Raw genomic sequence first — 16,122 nt, 5'->3', positions numbered from 1 at the left:
GCTTTGCACTTTTATCAGGTGCACCTCCTAAATCGTCCCCCAAACAAATTTAAAGAGGGCTTCTTTTGTCTGTTCACTCCATACTTTCTTACATTCTCTCTGTTCTGGCAGGATACATTCAGCCTGTTTTTTCCCATCTTGTCCTTCCAGGTGTGCCACAGGGGAAGCCTGGCAGGAGATCATGCTGGCCAGCTTGCCTGGCAAGCGCTGTGACCCTGAGTCTGATTTTGAACCTGGGGAGGAATTCACTTGTGGTAGCAACTTTGCCATTGTCTATTTCATCAGCTTCTTCATGCTGTGTGCCTTCTTGGTAAGTTCCTGACATAAAGTACCCTCTACTCTTCCCATTTAGCAGCTGGATTCTAAATCTATCAACCCAGTCCCTCTTCTGCAGAGCCAAGCTCCATCTCATTATAACTACCAAACTAAAACATTGGTTCCCACCATGCATGTCAGTTTTGATGCACCGGTTGTGCTGCCTGAAAATAGACCTAACTCAGAGAACATATGTGTCATCTTTGAAGTTGTTTCTGCAATTGGAAGCAAATGAACAGCTGGAAGCTAGAGTGGGTGCCGCTTAGCTATCTCCATTCCTGCAGTTTATCTCTTTAAAAATGCTCTCCCCCCTCTGGCTGCTGTTTCATCTCTGTTGCACAGAGAGGATCCTGTAATGTGCTTCTCCCGTTTCTCTGCTTAGTCAATAACAGCAGGAGCAACAGCACTGTTTCAACCTCAGATGATGCTCTGGCATTGTTACTAATGATACCAATGATCTGTGTGTGACTTATTCCATTTCCTTTCCCCATTGGGTCAGGCTTATTTGCTAAAATGAGGAGGATTGATGCTCATGAACATTCCCTGATAAAAAGGCCTCCTCCTATCCCAAATATGGGGTATACTATCCGTGTTGAAAAGAAAGGGCATTGTGGGCAAGCACTGTTCTCTAAATGTTTTTCAGTCAAATGTAATACAGTGTAAAATAGCTCCCCTCATCCCCAGCCAAAGGGGAGGCAAGTTACAGTCCAGAATACTGAGAGACATCCTACTGATGACAGCTATTCCAAGGCACACTTTCTGTTGTTATTGAATATGTTCCAAGCCCAAATCAAAGCAATGACCCTTAGAAAGAGCTGCTGACTCTCACTAAGGTTCTCTGGCATCAATTCCTGTTCTTCAACTTGAGTACAGTTTTATGAACACTTGCTGAGCCCAACAGGACTTATTTCTAAATAACCTTCACAGGATCAAGCTGCTTGCTTCTGATTTTTTTGCTCTCCTCATTTTGTCTATTAGATCATTAACCTCTTTGTTGCTGTCATCATGGACAATTTTGACTATCTGACTCGGGACTGGTCCATTCTGGGTCCCCACCACCTCGATGAGTTCAAGAGGATCTGGTCGGAATATGATCCAGCTGCCAAGTAAGAAACTTAATTCCATTTATTGAAATAGTTTCAGTAAGTTCTTTTGGAAATAGTAGCGGTATCTTCCAGAATTTTCCATCACAGACAATAAGGAGAAATCTTTAACTGCTCTTAAGCTGCACAATTTCTAGTGTTCTACTGTTACCAGAGACAATAGAAGAATATTACTTTCTTTTGATAGCTTTGATGCATACCACAAAAGGCACTGTAGATTATATATTGAGTTAATATTTTGAAAATAAAATGTAAGTGGTAATCCTGCCTGAGGAACTGGTACTATCGTTTCTAGATCATGATTTTATAGCAACAGCGCTTAGACTTATATACCGCTTCACAGTGCTTTACAGCCCTCTCTAAGCAGTTTACAGAGTCAGCATATTGCCCCCAACAATCTGGATCCTCATTTTACCCACCTCGAAAGGATGGAAGGCTGAGTCAAGCTTGAGCCTGGTGGGATTTGAACTGTCAAATTGCAGGCAGCCAGCAATCAGCAGAAGTAGCCTGCAGTACTGCACTCTAACCATTGCGCCATCAAGGCTCATTGATGATTTTACTATTTTGAGGGTTTTTCCTCAGTGCTGAGTTAGATGACTCTCCATCCATCTGAAATTGGCACAGGCCTGTAATTGTGACAATGAATATCCCAGTTGCTGACTCTCTCCTGCTGCTATTTGTTTCAAGACAGTCGATTTCTCTTCAGGATGCTGAGTGACAAAACCTGGTGATTTTATACACCTTGAGGATTGCCTTTGGATGGTTTCTAACCAAGGAGAGAAATGTCACTTAACAGCTGAGGATGATTAAGTCTGTTTCCCTCATGGATTTCAGATAAAATAATATGGTAGCAACATCATTGGGACGAGGCAAAGTGTATTTTCCGAGGAGCGACGTTGTCCATTTCCTACATCTTTCTGATTTAGAATGTTCTTTGAAATGTGTTTCATAGCATTATTACTTTCTATTCTGCTATTTGATAAACATTTGAATTAATAGACCTCTGGTTTAAATCTATGCTTTTTAAATTCTGCTCCTTTATAATTCTTGTCTATTCGTGTGCTTAATACATGTGAAAATGTAATTCATGCAGATTAATTTAGAGTATCTGCAGCCTATAATGACAGATGACAGGTGTGTTTCACACTTTCCCATTCACCATGGGAACTGGAGGTGATGAGAATAGTCCATCAAAACTAAAGGAGATCAGGTAGAGGAAGGCTTAATTAAATAAAGGTTGCTCTTCCAGAGGTTACATCAAGCACCTGGATGTGGTGACCCTCTTGCGCCGGATACAGCCACCTCTGGGTTTTGGGAAGCTCTGTCCTCACCGAGTGGCCTGCAAAGTAAGTCAACAAAATCAGATTCATCTGGACTATAGTGACCACTCACAGGGAGGAGATTACAGGGATTCTTGATTTAATTTGCCTGTTTTTTAGAGACTGGTGGCCATGAACATGCCATTGAACTCAGATGGAACTGTCACTTTCAATGCCACCCTCTTTGCTCTGGTGCGTACATCACTAAAGATCAAGACGGAAGGTAAAGCACTAATTTAATGCAGAGAAGTATTTTGTACATGAAGAGAGTTCCTGTTTTCAGGCTTCTAGTTAAGCTTCCACAAACCTTTTCCCTGTTCTCAGCAGCTCCTCCTATGTTCCATCTACCCTAATCCCACAGACTCCTCCCTTCTCTCCATTTTTTTCCTCCTGCTTTTGTTTTGCTGGAGTAGTGGAAAACAAATTAGATGAATCTGTGATACCATAAAATAATGCAGCTGTTTTAGAATCCTGTGTTCTAAGGCTGTCCTAAGATGCTGTTCTCGAGAGCCAACCTTCCTGTTTTACTAAAACGGACAAAAATGCCAGGGATGCTTTCCCCAGGCTCCGTGCCTGCCATTTAAATTGGTTTTCTCCAGATGTCTTGGACTACAACGGGAATACAGCTATAGTTATATAAGGCTGGGAAGACGTCTATAGATCACATATCTAAACCAGAAATATTTTTTTTCCCCATTTTCTTTTCTTCCCTAATTCATTTCACCTCCATCTGACCATATTCCCACTTTTCGTTTTTCAGTTCCAAAGCTACTTGGGATAGTTTTGGATAACTTAGTAGAGGAATCAGGAATAAAATCTCATTCTCCTCTTCTCCTATAGGAGACCTGGATATAGCCAATAGGGAACTCCGTTCTGTCATCAAAAAGATCTGGAAACGGACTAAGCCCAAATTACTGGATGAGGTGTTACCTGTTGCAGAAGGTCAGTGTTCCTTTGTCCTTTCTGTTAAATGAATCTCTTATCAAGTCTCCGTAAATCAAGAGAGGAGGGAAGATTAAACATTACTTTAGCTTAATGGGCCACTTAAATATTCACAGAAGTTGAACAGCTGTTAAGACTTGTTTGGTGCTGTACCAGTTAAAATTCTGCAGGTGTAACAAAAATATTTTTTCCCTGATAACTGTTCTTGATGCAAAATGGAAGTCATCCTTGAAAACAACAAAATGCATTCAGCACTACAAGAACAGTGGTGCTATTCTCTTGTAGTTAAAAAAAAAAGCCAAACATTCCTGTAACATCACCTCAAGGTTTTTAGGGGAACGTGAATGCTTTGAACTTAGCCACAGGTTCCTAAACGCTTGCATCTTCCACTGGCAGGAGAGGAGATAACTGTAGGAAAATTCTATGCCACATTCCTGATCCAAGATTATTTCCGTAAATTCCGTAAGCGGAAAGAAAAGGGACTGCTTGGACCAGATGGGTCCCCAAGCAACTCCTCCGCCTTGCAGGTAACTCTACCACTTTTAAGACTAATCCCTTAAATCAGGGGTCTCCAACCTTGGCAATTTAAGACTTGTGGACTTCAACTCCCAGAATTCCTCAGCCAGCTTTGCCATGGTTGGAGACCCCCTGTCTTAAATGGCCAGATGAAGAGGCCCTGAAACACAGACAGCTGATCTTTTTGTTTTGGGCCCTCTTCTCATTAAGGTTGGACTGAGCTGCTTACAAGATCTAGGGCCTGAGATCCGCAGAGCAATGTCCTGTGACCTGGAAGGAAAAGAGGAGGAGGAGGAAGAAGAAGAAGAAGTTGAGGGAAAAATCATTGAGGAAGAGACAGCCATTTACAAGGTAAAGCCTTTGTTTGGATTTAAGGAAGCAAATTTGTAGTTGTGAAAAGGTTTCATGGTAGGAAGCACTTTATTGATTTTTCTTCAAAGAAAAGGAAAAAAAATAGATTAGGAAGAATGCTGGGTTGGAACCCTTTCTGACATATTAAGTTTTTTAAAAAATTTATTTACAGGAGATATGTATTTTTGCATGGAGGAACTTTCACTCATGTGAACCCACTCATGTGAATTCTGTTCTGTGAAGTGAGAAAACGTTTTTTGCCAGTTTAGTAAGAGTGAGGTCTCCAATGTGTGGATGGCTATTATCTGTTAATCTAGAACAAGGCTACTGTTTATTGGAACCTTCTTTGGAGTGGAGTACAGTTAGCTTCATATTCATAGTAAAACCTATGTTTGACACAGTAGCTGAAGGTCCTGGGAAATTGTGAGTTCTAGTTCTCCCTTAGACATGAAAACTGGCTGAGTGACCCTGAGACCGGCAGTCTCTCTCAACTCAATCCAACTCACAGAGTTTATTATTGTAAAAAAAATAGTATTTCTACAAAAAGAAGGCAGGATATAAATCTAATGAATAATAAAATATTCCGTTTGAAAAAGAATTTTGTTGGAACTGAGGTTTTAAAAAATGCTTAATTTTCTTCTCTGGTTGGGATGGTCCAGCTTTTTCTTTAATCATACAGCTTGTTTTAGCACAGCTTCCCATGGTATATCTCTAATGTGTGGACTACAAGTTCTGATAAGCTGAGAATTATAGCCAAGTGTGCCCCAAAACCCATTCAAGAGCATGAGATCCCTGGAGCGCCAAAAGAGAGCTTAACTCCAAGCACCAGTTGCTCATTGATTGGCTATGATTTGGTTCAATATTATTATTTAAGACAGGGTTTCAACATGGAATTAACATGAATAGATTTTAAAAGATGAATTATTTTGAAAGTCAAATCCTAGTGCACCTCAAGCTAATTGCAAATGAGACAATTCAGCTAGCCTGTTTTTCCACACCTACTCTTCTGTGCTGAAATTGGAAAAGGTTGCTACTAAGTTTCTAGAAGAGCAGATGCATGTACAATATGGTGTTATGAACTGCAGAAGAGAAGAGAATTTGAGATATTTGGAGAAAGGGAATAAGAATTCTGTCTGCAGATTTATAGTGTGTTTCTAGCATGACAGGGCTAGAAAGTCAGAGACTACTGTTCTTATTTTGCATGAAGCCTGTAAAAGAATTTGGAGAGCATTTTTTGAAGAAATTCCTCTGAAGATTTCTTGCCTTGTTCCCCTCCCACACAAACCGGGAGCCAATTTCTATCATGTGGCATATTAATGGCTGATTTCTAAAAAAGAAATATGGCTCAAATTGTTCCCTTAAGTCTAAAAGCCCTCTTTTTCTATCAGGTTTGGAGCTAAAGAATATACAGCAATTAATTTTCTGTGAGTGAGCCAAGTTTACATTTACTTCAGATTATTCCAAGGATGTCCGCAGTGGGGGTTAAAAAAGTCAAAATGATGGTCACAACCATGTATGTAAAAAGTGCTTGATTGTATGATTGTGGCTGCCAGCTCTACTTTTTTGAGCCCCTCCCTGTGGACACCCATTATTCATTCTCTTTTTCATGGTTGCATTTTTTTCATATTCAGTTTATGAGTGCTGAGCTTGGGCATTACAATTTCTTCTCCAACTTCAAACTCTAGAATATTGGATTATCATCAAACTGTGGAATTGGAAGAGATTGCATGGACTTCTAAACAGTCCCTCTGTAATTTGCATTAGAACTGACTAAACTAGCCTCAAGAGTGCCCAGGCTCTTAAAAATCTCTCAAGGTAGAGAACCCTCAACCCCATAAGGAGACAGCTCCACTGTTGTACAGATCCTACCATTTAGAAGTTTTTGTTTGCATCTAAAAAAGAAATCTAGGTTGGTGCGACTTGTAGCCATTATTTTTGTTTATACTTTCTGTGGACATTAACAAGTTCCCTATGGTACCTTTTAACATCTTGCATCAGTATCAAGTCTCCCGTTAATCTTTTCTCCAAACTGAGCACCCCAAATTTCTTTAATCCGTTATTGTAGACATATCCTCAAGTTCCTATATCATCTTTGTTGCTACACAGTACTCCGGTTTGGAGTAGAAGAATATAGGTAATTGATGTACCTTTTGTGCAGTGCTTCTTTTGATGAAGCCCATAACTACGTTAGCTCTTTTAGCAGCCGTCTTGCACTGCTGGTTCATGTTCAGCTTGTTCTCGGTGACTAAGCCCTTTTCCTTCTATGATGTTGCTGCAAAGCCACCAATCTTGCAAAGCTACAAATCTCCCTAAATGTTATCCATTGCAAATTCTCCCTTTTGGAGGACATCTTGTTCCTCCTAGTTCAGACTTCTAACCTGTGCAATCTCATTCAGTATTTTTGAGTGCAGAGACCAAACCTTCCATTTCTGTGTCATCCACCTATTATCCAGGTCATTAATAAAGATATTATATAACACTGTCCCCAAGACAGATCCTTGTGGGATCCCATAGGTTACTGCTTTCCAATTTCCAGATCAGGTTTTCATGTCATTTTATGCTCATTGTTTTGAGTATAGTTAACAAGCCACTTCCTGGACCACCATCCTTCTGTGTCATCTAAACAACCCTTTAATGGTTTATCAGTGAAAACATTGCGTGGAGCCTTGTCAAAAACTTTGCTGAAAGATGGATAGCTCAGATCCTCAGCATTGTCCTTATCCAAGTTACCTTGCCAAGAAATGCAAGATTTGTTTCTCAGGACCTATTTTTGACATACTTACTAACTTTTAGCAATCATAGCACTGTCTTCAAGGCACTTTCAAGTGGCCTGATTCCTACACTTCTCATTTGAAGCATTGTAAATGGTCCTTGCATGTTAGCTGTTCCTTCCATTTCCAATAAACATCCTTTTTTATCAGTATCAGTTCCTTCTTGAATTCTGTAGTCAGCTACATTGGCTTCTTTAGACGTTTCCTAGTTTTCTTCCCTACTAGTATTGTTGGAGGCTATATATATATATATATATATATATATATATATATATATTTGTTTTCTGAGGTTTTCACGGGTGTTTGTATGTAGGTCTTTGGTTGTTCGGGTGTTCTCCCGTGTAAAATTGGAAGTGTCTCGGCGATGTTTTGACGAAGTCTCATTCGTCATCTTCAGGCTTCAACCGTGCTTCTGGGAGCAATGTGTGATCGCAGCTGCGATCACACATTGCTCTCAGAAGCACGAAGCTGAAGCCTGAAGATGATGAATGAGACTTCGTCGAAACGTCGCCAAGACACTTCCAATTTTACACGGGAGAACACCCGAACAACCAAAGACCTACATATATATATATATACATACACACACATAAGCATGGAATAACTATACGATATATAAGCATATATATAATCATAAGTATGTAATAACTATATGAAATTGGATACAATCAAAGGGAACATTTGGACAGGAACGCTAGGCACGTTGGTGCTCTTACGCACGCCCCTTACAGACCTCTTAGAAATGGGGTGAGGTCAATAGTAGATAGTTTTTGGTTAAAGCTTTGGGGATTTTGGGAAGAGACCAACAGAATCTGGTAGTGTATTCCAGGCATTAACAACTCTGTTGCTGAAGTCATATTTTCTGCAATCAAGATTGGAGCGGTTCACATTAAGCTTAAATCTATTGTGTGTTCGTGTATTGTTGTGATTGAAGCTGAAGTAGTCTTCAACAGGAAGGACGTTGTAACAGATGATTCTATGAGTTAAGCTCAGGTCTTGTCGAAGGCGGCGGAGTTCTAAATTTTCTAAACCCAGGATTTCACGTCTGGTGGCATAAGGTATTGTGTTGTAATTAGAGGAGTGGAGAACTCTTCTTGTAAAATATTTCTGGACACACTCAAATGAGGTGTGGGTTTCAGGCAGGCGAGCTGTATTCAAGAATTGGTCTAGCAAATGTTTTATATGCTCTGGTTAGTAGTGTAGTGTTTCTGCAGAAGAAGCTACGCAAGATTAAGTTTACCACTCTTAAAGCCTTTTTTGCGATGTAGTTGCAGTGGGCTTTGGCACTTAGATCATTTGATATGAAAACTCCAAGGTCTTTAACCGGGTGGGGGTCATCTACAAGGTAATGTCCATCGAGCTTGTATTTAGTGTTCAGATTCTTTTTTCCAATGTGTAAGACAGAGCATTTGTTGGTTGAGATTGGAGTAGCCAAGTTTTTGACCATTCCGACACAAAGTCAAGGTGTTTTTGAAGGATAGCTGTATTGTTGGTAGTATTAAATAGTTTAACATCGTCAGCAAAGAGAACACTATTGCTTATAATATGGTCACAGAGATCATTAATGTATAATATGAAGAGTGTTGGTCCAAGAACACTGCCTTGCGGAACACCGCTATTGACAGGAACAGGATTTGATAGGGCACTGTCTATTTTGACCACTTGTTGTCTGTTTGATAGGAATGCTGTTATCCAATTGTGGAGGGGTCCAGAGATGCCATAGGATTTTAGTTTTAGGAGAAGTTTGTCATGTACCACAGAGTCAAAAGCTCTTCTTCTTTTTCCTCTTTTTTTCCTCTTCTGACTAGTTTGATGGTTTATAACAGACTTGTAGCACGTTATTGCTTCTATTAGCTTGCTCTGCTTTATTAACTCAGATGCTTTCAACACTTTTTATTACCATCAGTCCATTAGACCAACTTTATGAAACTTCATTCCTTTTACACAGCACTATCCTGCCTTCTCTCTGATGTGGTCTGTTCCTCTGAAGCAAGCTGTACCTGTCAAGCCATCCCACTGTGTTTCTGTAATCACTGTTTTATTATGCTTGCCTTTCTGTCTCATGATGTCTGACTGACATTGCTTGTTACTCAAGCTTTATGTATTAAGGCAGAGACTTTTAAGATAATGGGTTAGATCCCCTGTTTCGACCTCCCTGCATTTCTTTTCTTCTTTAACTGGTAATTATTTAAAAAAAGTCATTTCTCTTAAAAAATGTTTGCATTCATTGGGAAGCATTGATTGGGAATACCAGCTGGGCTCCATGATCTTTTCCTTTTCTCCCCAAACCCATGAAATAAACCTTCATATGCTGAAGGGGTCATGCGTGCCTTACAATGTCATTTGTGTCCAGTTGGATGAGTAGAAAGATCTGTGATCAGCTGTTCCAAAAAGTCTTGTCAGGGGTTTTTTTTTGTCATATCTCAGATCTGGGCAACATATAAATGGGTTCTCTTAAGTTTTCTCTTGTTGGGTCACTATCTTTCATCTAAGGATTGTTAACAATACAAGGAAAATACAGGAAAACCTGAAGTGCAACTGCTAAATCCATGAAAAAACGCACTGCCTTCCAGAATTATATTCATGGGAAAAAAACCAAAACAGTTCTAAATGCATGTAAGATTGTGGAAGATAGCACTTCCATCAATGACACTGCTTGCTGCAGAATAGTTTAAACAGAGCAGATGAAGCTGGGAGTGGTCATAAGGGCCTGGGCAAAACATACAAATACATATAAACTGAAAGATGCCATTAATCACAATTCTTTGTAAGTATAAATAAATGTGGTTTTTTTTTGGAAGACCTGGGTTTTCCAGTGGTGTAACTGATATTGATTTTACTTTGGAAATCCATTTGGTCTCATTGGAAAGAATCAATTTGGAAAGAAAATGGGGGGGACACCAGAGCAAAGAGCACCAAAGACTAGAAAGCTGCAGGTATGCAAATTTGACAAAAGAAAAGAAGCTCCAAACGTAAGACTGAGGTTGACACGTAGATTTGAAAGAACAAGCTCGGTTTATAATATCTAGCTAGATCACATATAAAGCTTATCCAAGAACAGCAATGGACAACAGGAAAATTATTGATTTCCAAGACTTCCTTCCTTCCTTCCTTCTTACAGAGTTCTGAGTTATATAGTGAAGCCCCTGAGCACCATGCCTCAGTTGCTGAGACTCCAGCAGAACAAGAAGATAAGACTGTGGTCTCTCAGCACCTCTCTAAGACCAGCTCCTCCCATGTGTTAAATGGGCTGAAGCCCTATGAAGAGAACATTAGTGGCAGTGATGAGCCTGCTGACTTGCCTGTTGTTTCCATTCAACGCAGGATAAACAGGTGCTGAAGGGTTGAATGGGCTTTTGGACAGGGGAGGAAAAAAGGTAGTTGTAAATTCAGTGGGGCATGGTAAATTATGGGAGGGTATGTAATTCCTCACAACCATATATTTCTATCCAGGCAACGCTCCACTTTCCCACCAACAGTAGAAGAAGTAGTTAACCACACTGATGTTTGTATAGAGGACACCTCAGTTGAGCAGGGAAACTATAGCCGGGAGGAAGACTCTGAAAACCTGCCCCCACATGACAAGTAAGTGTTAGGGGCTGACTGAGGCATAGTAGTGCAGTATTGCACCACAGCATTGGCTCTGTTTGCAAGTAATGACAAGGGAACTCGATTTGCTTCTTGGTACTCCACTTCCATTTATTTTTTTTTAGTTAACTATCCAGTAGATAAATAATATCTCTTCCAATGTCATGTCCACACTCTATCATGGTCCTTCTGGATATTTTCACCAGAAGAGGACAAAAGGTCAGATGAGCAGAACATTCTGAGAAGCAGGTCTTGAGCATCGAGTAGGGGCAAAACTAAGCCCTCTAATTCTTCAGAACCTATGTCTGACTTGGAGGATACCTCAAAATCCCCAAACTCCGAAAAACAATTTTGTGAAGCAGAGGGGCAATGCAATGTACAAGGCTTGCAAGATCAGCCACCGTGTCTGTAAAGTTGTACTCAGGAGCCAGGAATATCTCCCTTAAGAGCTAATAAATGTGATCTGTATATGGGAGAAGTACTCCACTGCTTCTGCATGAAAGTCTTCAATAAAACAAATACTGGGAGTTATGTTTATCATCTGTGTATCCCAAATCTTACTTTTATTTGCTCAGCTAGACTGAACTACTCATCTTACCTGCTTTTCTGAATAGCATGCTTTGGCCCTCCTATTTTTGTACCTGGACTGGACTTGGAAAAAGTCCAAGCTGCTTTCTCTTCACGGTCAGAACATCATAATCCCTGACCTTGGTTTACCAGACTGTGTCCTTTATCCAGGACAGTTTGTTTCTGGCCACTTTATGCAGATGGAGGGCTTATTTTTGAGGGATCACATATTGCAGTTGGCTCTTGGCTATTGGAGTTTATGCTTTGCAGGCTTAACTCAACTACCTTGGAACTGAGCAAGTGAGTTTGCCACTCCGATAAAAATGCCCAGTTGTCTCATCTGCGAAATATCCATGGTGATCTTTCACACATTCAATTAAATTCGCTCCCAGTTATTGGGAATAATTCACATAATGGGTTGAACTTTGTGGTCGCATTTCTCATACAGGCAGCCTCATCTGCACAACCCTCAGTCCCACCAGCATCCCTGGCAGAGTGGCTATGCGGGCTCTCTGCCTCTGTTCTCCCATCGTGTCAACAGCAGACTCGGCAAAGGAGTACTGGACGGCAGGCAGACCAAGCGTCGGCGCCTCTTGCCTGCCACTCCCGCAGGTCAGGATGATGGGGATTTGGTGTAAGGTAGAGAGTAGCTGGAAGAGAAAGGGAAGAAACTATACAAACCTGTCTTAGTTGCAGGAATAGTTGTCTTTCACACCACAGAAAGCTGTGTACAGTATCTACAAATGAAGCAACAATGTCTATACAGTCTCTTTAGGATGAATGAATGGCGACAGGCTGGGGGCAAGAACAGGAGATAGAATTAAATTTGGAAACGGTACAATTTCAAGACATATGGGGAAAGTTTGGAAACACAATCTTTTAAGTGAAGAACTATGGTAAATGCAATCGAATAGTCCATTGGTTAGGATGGCTATAAACAACTGTAGAGTTACTTTATCCACTGTGTTTTCACTTGCATTCCTTCTTGTGGTCTTAGAAAAGTGTGTAGTCATACTACGTTTAGGTTTTTTAAAAAATTATGATGAAGAACGGTTATACATTTAGTGAATGAATAAATACTAAGATATTTGGCTAAGCTAAACAGGGGACTAGTAGAAGGTGGTCCTGCACCAATGGCTACTTCACACCTGCTCTGCCGTTCCTTTCCGTCACTTTCCTTCTCTGGGCAGGCCGCAAACCAGCCTTCAGCATCCAGTGCCTGCAGCGTCAAGACAGCTGCGATGATATCCCCATCCCAGGCACCTACCACCAAAAGGCACCACTGGGCCGAACACACGTGCAGGTAAAAGAGCATGAATAGAGCCTTCTTTCTAAAAAAAGAGACTTCAGAAGCAGCAAAATCCTTCTTGGAAAACAATATTCTTTTGCTCTTTGAGTTCGTTCGCTATTGTTCTCAGTATGTGAGGACTGTTTATGAGACAGACATTCTAGTAAGATTGCTTCATGTGTTGTAGGGATGAACCTGAACTCTGAAAACAGGTATAAGTCTCTGTGTCTCTCTCTTCCCTCCCCCCTCTCACACACACCAGTTTGGCCTCTCCTAGCTGAATGAAATGCTGTGTCCATTTTAACAGTCATATTGTATGTAAACTAAACACTTCAGGATGGTCTTCTGTAATGGTTCACCTTTATTCACAGAGAATACGTGACAGTAGTTAAACTTGTAATACGGTTGTTTTATGATCAAACCAGGTTAATTGTCAGCTTTGGAAGCCATACTAGGCTTCCATTGGATTGTTCCTATCATTGGCTGTTCCATTATTTGATTGTACCATGCATCAAACCATTTACATCCAGTCTTTCCAATCTCATGTCCACCGGATATAATTCCCAAATACCTTGCCAGCATGCTGGCTGAAAATTATTACAGGTTGGTTCCAAACAGCTTAAGGTCTCCAACCTGGAAGAAAGTAAACACACATGGTTTCTCTGCACTGTTATCTAACTGGAGTATCCCAGGAGTTTTCATGGCTCTTCTCTCCCAGTCTGCTCTACTATCAGTGAGCGCGCCGAGCTGCTTCTGCTTTTCCTTGGTGCATTTGTTAATCTACTGTAGCTCCAAATGGTTCATTGATTGGGAAAAGCTCCCCAAATACAGTTCCAGACACTGAATCATTGTGGGCAGGGCAGAAAAGACCGTGTCAGCTTGAAATGGCCTTGCCCTGCCCACAATGATTCTGGATTTCAAGTTGTCAAAAGATTAAAATGGCTTTTTACTTTGTAAATCGAAAGGCTGTTAAAAAGCACAGGAGCGTTATTGTCATTAGACTGACTGCATCTCCCTTTCTCTTTCAGTCCCACCAGGGCTATGGCAAGTATAGCTCATGGCACAGTAGCAGCCGCACTTCAACATCTTCCTCGCAATCTTGGGCCACACCTCCAAAACGGGGCCGGCTGCTCTATGCTCCGCTCATCCTAGTGGAGGAGGAGAGGGTGCCAGGATACAGCTGGGAAAAGAATAGCAGCAGCCTTCCACCTATGTCGCAGGCCCACTGGTACAGGAATGAAGCCGAGCTGACCTGCCACACCTACGGAAGCCTCAAGGTTCCAAGCCCACTCCGGCACAGCTCCGGTGGCAGATCTGGCAGCGCAGACAGTCTGGTGGAGGCGGTGAGTGTGGGACAGATCTCTGTTTCCTTCAAGTACTGTAATTTAGACTATCACATTAAAGATACCAGTTGTACAAGCAATAACACAAGTAGCAACACAAATAAAAAGACTGCATATCTTTCTGTTTAAACTCTCATAACGTAAATTATATACCCCCAAAAAATTAAACAGGAAAAAATCAAACAATGTATCAAAAGAGTGTAGAGAGAAAAATCAAAAGAAAATGAAAAAGTGAAGAAAAATAACAATATTAATGAGTAGTTGTGTTATATTAAGCTTATTCAAATTGTTACAAATAAATTTTCAACGCTAAGGTGAACCAGAGCGCTACATTGTGGAGCCTTTTCTGCCACATAAAGCCTTTCAAAGGCTGAGAAGTGACAGATTTCACAGAGCCATAATTCGGTACACATGTTCTTCAAGCGTACAGAACTGAATATAGGACCGAATGTTTGACCAAGGTATTTTAGAGAACAAACAATTCCCAGTCTTCCGTTTTAAATCTGCACTTGTTGGAATAAATTATCTGCAAGTAAATTAACTGACCAAAAAGAAAACTTTTTGGTCAGTTTTCAAGTATAATGCTGGGACCACATTGCTCGCTCTAATGGATGACCATTAGCAGGAGCAGGATGGAGCAGTGTAAACTTTCTCATCCTATCTGACCTCTCAGTGGACCATAATACTAAACTTGCCTTTCTTCTTGTTCTCCTAGGTGCTCATCTCCGAAGGCCTAGGCATGTATGCACAGGACCCAAATTTTGTGGCCTTTACCAAGCGGGAGATTGCTGATGCCTGCCACATGACTCTGGATGAAATGGAAAGTGCTGCCACGGACTTGTTGAGTCGCAAGTCTGCTAGTGGTGATAGTAGCAGCCGAGGTGGTGGAAGTCACCTTCTGTATAGCAGTGATGGGGAACATAGCGGAGCTGAGAGTCTAGGCCTTGTTTATAGTGATGAAGAAAGCTTCCGCTCCCGTGAGGAAGAGGACTTGGCTGATGAGATGATTTGCATCACCACTTATTGACCAAGAAATGCCCTCTCAGCAGGGCACAAAGAATCAGTGGCTGCAGAACTGCTCAAAACATTGCAATGATGGTTGTGGTTATTTAAAAAACAACGGAGTTCAGGGTTAAGAAATCAAACACTCTCCTCATATTGATTGTAGCAGAAACAATTATTAGAAAGACTGGATAATAAGCTTTCCTGATTTAGGGAGTCTGCTCTTTCTCTTCCAGGCTTTGGCTCTTCCAAAAACAGTACAGAAAACAGCAGCCTTGTACCTTTTCTTCTAAGGAAGGGTTCTGGAGTTGAACTGGAATTCCCACACAATTAGTTCTGTTTTTTTCATCAAAAACAATAGATATTGTTTCAAAGATCTGGGATGGGAAGCTATTTTGCCAGATCATATTAAAAAGAGAGAGAAAAAGTAACTATTCTCCAACATCTTTTCCCTGATGTTCACTAATCACAACCAGTTCTTTTATAGTTGCTTTTCCAACCTGGTACCTTCCAGATACTTTGGATTTCAGTTTTTATACTGTATTTTCCCAGCTTCCCATAATCATAAATGAGGTGAACATCTCACGAATGATCTTGGTATCCTGAGCTTTATGTAATAAAAAATCCAGAACAACCTCTGGAGTTCCTCCTCGTCTACTCACTTGAATGAAAATAATGTGTATGATTTGGGGGTAGTTATCTGTGGGTGGGAATCCAAAGTATTAAAAGGGAAGGCTATCATGATATGAATTTGGAAAAAAACTTTTACTTAATCCAATCTATTGTGCTCATAGAAGATTTCCCTATGTCTGTTGCCATACATAGAAGACTGTTGTGTCTCACTCGCTTTCCCCGCAGCCGGGTCCCTCTTATCTCCTGCCGAACGCTGAGGAATGTCCTGGCATGCCTCCAGGCCCCAGCCCTGGCACCATGCCCAGACAGGCCGAGCAAGATGAAGGGTCTGATGTGCCTCCAGCCCCCAGCCCTGGCTCCATGCCCAGGCAAACGGAGCAACTA

The 16,122-nt window shown here is 41.1% G+C and overlaps 1 protein-coding gene across 1 annotated transcript in view; it reads left to right on the top strand.

Moving 5' to 3' along the window:
• The window catches only part of CACNA1F (calcium voltage-gated channel subunit alpha1 F), a 64,238-nt gene extending 48,590 nt beyond the window's left edge, over window positions 1-15,648 (top strand). The window contains 13 exon segments of the mRNA XM_058168697.1: window positions 151-310; window positions 1,294-1,421; window positions 2,668-2,764; window positions 2,858-2,960; window positions 3,578-3,679; window positions 4,076-4,206; window positions 4,406-4,546; window positions 10,439-10,650; window positions 10,771-10,902; window positions 11,921-12,084; window positions 12,663-12,775; window positions 13,789-14,103; window positions 14,819-15,648. Of these exon segments, the coding sequence (XP_058024680.1) occupies window positions 151-310; window positions 1,294-1,421; window positions 2,668-2,764; window positions 2,858-2,960; window positions 3,578-3,679; window positions 4,076-4,206; window positions 4,406-4,546; window positions 10,439-10,650; window positions 10,771-10,902; window positions 11,921-12,084; window positions 12,663-12,775; window positions 13,789-14,103; window positions 14,819-15,130 (2,110 nt within the window). The 3' untranslated portion in view covers window positions 15,131-15,648.
• The last annotated feature ends 474 nt before the right edge of the window (window positions 15,649-16,122 follow it).

Source organism: Ahaetulla prasina, chromosome 2 (assembly GCF_028640845.1).
Source record: "Ahaetulla prasina isolate Xishuangbanna chromosome 2, ASM2864084v1, whole genome shotgun sequence".
Taxonomy (NCBI): Eukaryota; Metazoa; Chordata; class Lepidosauria; order Squamata; family Colubridae; genus Ahaetulla; species Ahaetulla prasina.
The sequence above is the reverse complement of the archived record's forward strand: the minus strand, read 5'-3'. Positions and strand labels throughout refer to the sequence as shown.